The sequence below is a fragment of the Echinops telfairi genome, unplaced genomic scaffold (genome assembly GCF_000313985.2).
Source record: "Echinops telfairi isolate 266 unplaced genomic scaffold, ASM31398v2 ScPeMD7_2291;HRSCAF=2852, whole genome shotgun sequence".
NCBI lineage: Eukaryota > Metazoa > Chordata > Mammalia > Afrosoricida > Tenrecidae > Echinops > Echinops telfairi.
Window position 1 is genome coordinate 20671683 of NW_022106189.1, and position 2450 is coordinate 20674132.

The 2450-nt window shown below is 53.8% G+C and overlaps 1 protein-coding gene across 1 annotated transcript in view; it reads left to right on the forward strand.

Moving 5' to 3' along the window:
- ADGRG3 (adhesion G protein-coupled receptor G3) overlaps positions 1-2450 on the forward strand; it is a 19701-nt gene that overhangs the window by 11064 nt on the left and 6187 nt on the right. Inside the window, exon 3 of the mRNA XM_004704872.2 lies at positions 1698-1871. Within this exon, the coding sequence (XP_004704929.1) occupies positions 1713-1871 (159 nt within the window). The 5' untranslated portion in view covers positions 1698-1712. The remainder of the gene's footprint in view (positions 1-1697; positions 1872-2450) is intronic.

A 2450-nucleotide genomic window follows, 5' to 3' on the forward strand; every position in this document is an offset into this window, starting at 1 on the left:
AGAGAGCAAATATTTTGAGAATAATGAGGGCAATGAATGTACAAATGTGCTTTACACAATTGATGTATGTATGGATTGTGATAAGAATTGTATGAGCCCCTAATAAAATGGTTTTAAAAAAAGGATGGGGCAACGATGAAACAAACAAACAAAAATATCTATAAGACCTGAAGACAATCAGTTAATAAATTATGATACAGATTTATGCACAATCCTCTAAATCTAATGATGAAAAATTTGGGCAAAAAAGAAAACTCCCAAATGGACAATTCCCACGAACTCGTTCAACACGGGAACACATTTGAAGCCGGGCACAAGGCTCATTCGGCAGAACAGCAAAACAGTTAAATGGGTAGGCTCTGGTTTGTATTGATCTGAATCTTGGACAAATTACTTACCTTTTCTGAGCCTCAGTTTCCCTGCGTGCAAAATGGTGAAAATACTGCCCACCTCCAAGGCTATTGGAGCAGCAGATGAGATGATGGCTCGGGAATGCATACCCCAGCAAGGGCTCTGTAGTGGCCATGGCCTCCTTAAAGGAATGAGCCTAGTGATGGGTGAGCAGGTTCATAGACACGTTGTTTAGTGTGGGGTGTTTTTAGGTCTGTTTGGGGAAAGGGAAGCAGGAGAGGCTGGGGTCCTTCACAATCAACCCTCTATGATCCCACCCGAGTAGCTGAGCCCCGGGAACGAGGTACACACACACCTGCCACAGGAATTGTGCACGTATCCCCTGACCCAGGGTCTGGGCTGAGAAGGTGAGTGTTGGCACCCTCAGCCCCTCCTCCTGGCTCCATGTTTTAATGTCCATGGAATGCTCTTGAGGTCAGCACCGGGTAGGACAGGCTTCAGTCTTGGGAAGAACATGGCTATCACAGAGTAAACACAGGATGTTTTGAAACCGCCAGTGCAATTGGTTGAAATATTTTGACCACTTGTCGTTTTGTCACTGTGTTGGTGGCGGCAGTTGGGGGTGGAGAGGGCGCAGCCATCGTGGGCTCTTCTGCTCTGCTGTCTCCGCTCCAGAGCTCCAAGGCATGACCCTTTCCTGATGGCTTGTTCTTTCTTTCACTCCCCAGTCCACAGTCCGATGGCATCACCGTAGAACCTCACGGCCACCGAGTCAGTACTGGCTCATAGCAACCCATGACAGGACAGGGTTGAGCTGCCCAGTGAGTTTCTGAGACTGTAGCTTTTTATGGGAGTAGAGAGAAATCCCCAGCTTTCTCCTTTGGAGTTACCGGTGGTTTCGAACTGCCGACCTTGTGGATCACAGCCCAGTGCACAGCCAATAAGCCACCAGGGCTCCATCATCCCTGTAAGTCCTATTTGAACACAGGGGCTATGAGGATCCTGACCCAGAGCCAACCCTGCTCCCTTACCTTTGCAAATCAATGGGTTGGATCCAGGAGCTTTCCTGTGGGCCATCTCTTCTTACCCTGCTTCCCGACGGACAGGTGCCCAGGCAGGCTCACTGTCTACTCTGTTCTCCGTTTAGGGAAACTGAGGCTCCACAGACACCGAGGCCTGGAAGTGTCCCAGGGCTCACAGCCTGGAGGGTCCCAGCTGGACTGTGTCCCGGCTGTCCTGCCTCTCAGGGCTGGCTTTAGCTCCAGGGTGTGCCTCAGCTTCCCCTCCACCGTGGGGGTGGCTGGACCCCTTGGATAAGGATGGGCGCTGTTGGGCTGTGTTTGCAGGTCCCCAGGCCAGTGATGGAGAATGAGGACAAGCCCGCTGACAGAGTCCGCCTGCCCAGGAGCTTTTTAGCATCCCTGGGGGACAAGAGACCCAACGTCCGGTTGGCCATCACCGTCCTGGACATTGGTCAGGGGAGTCTTTTCAAGGTGAGGGGAGGTCTGGGTGGGGTCTGGGTAACTCTGTGACCCCGAGAGCCAGACTCCTTCACTGGCATCTTTGTGGAAGAATCAGCGGGGCAGGGTTTCGGGGAGGGGGAAAGGCAGGGGAGGGTTGACCCTCCAGGGACTTTCTGAAGCAGCCTCATGCCCCCGGTCATCTCAGACCAGTCTCTGCAGAGGCCTCCCCTCAGAGGTCTGCCACCCTGCCCACCAGGGCCCTGGACTCACACGCCGAGCCTAGCTGTGTCCATGTGCTCCCCTGACCATGTCCACCACGTCCATGCAGATCTTTTGATAGCCCCGCATGTATGTGTGTGCTCACTGGGGTTGAGTTCACACGAGCAAGTGTACCCCTCCCCTGGAAACCCTGTCTGCCAGGAGTGAGTCCCAGGTGTAGGTCCAATCGCATGCCCCTCTCCTGTCCCGGAGGACTACTGTGGGCAGGCAAGCGCCCACCCAGATCCATTCACCCTGCTCCACTGCTTGGCCAGGCGCCCTCTGGTCGAGGGCGCTGAAGAACACTGGGGGCCAGCAGCTGAGAGGTGTCTGGGGTGGGCTTGCCAGACATCACTTGAACCCCTGGCTTCAATCTCT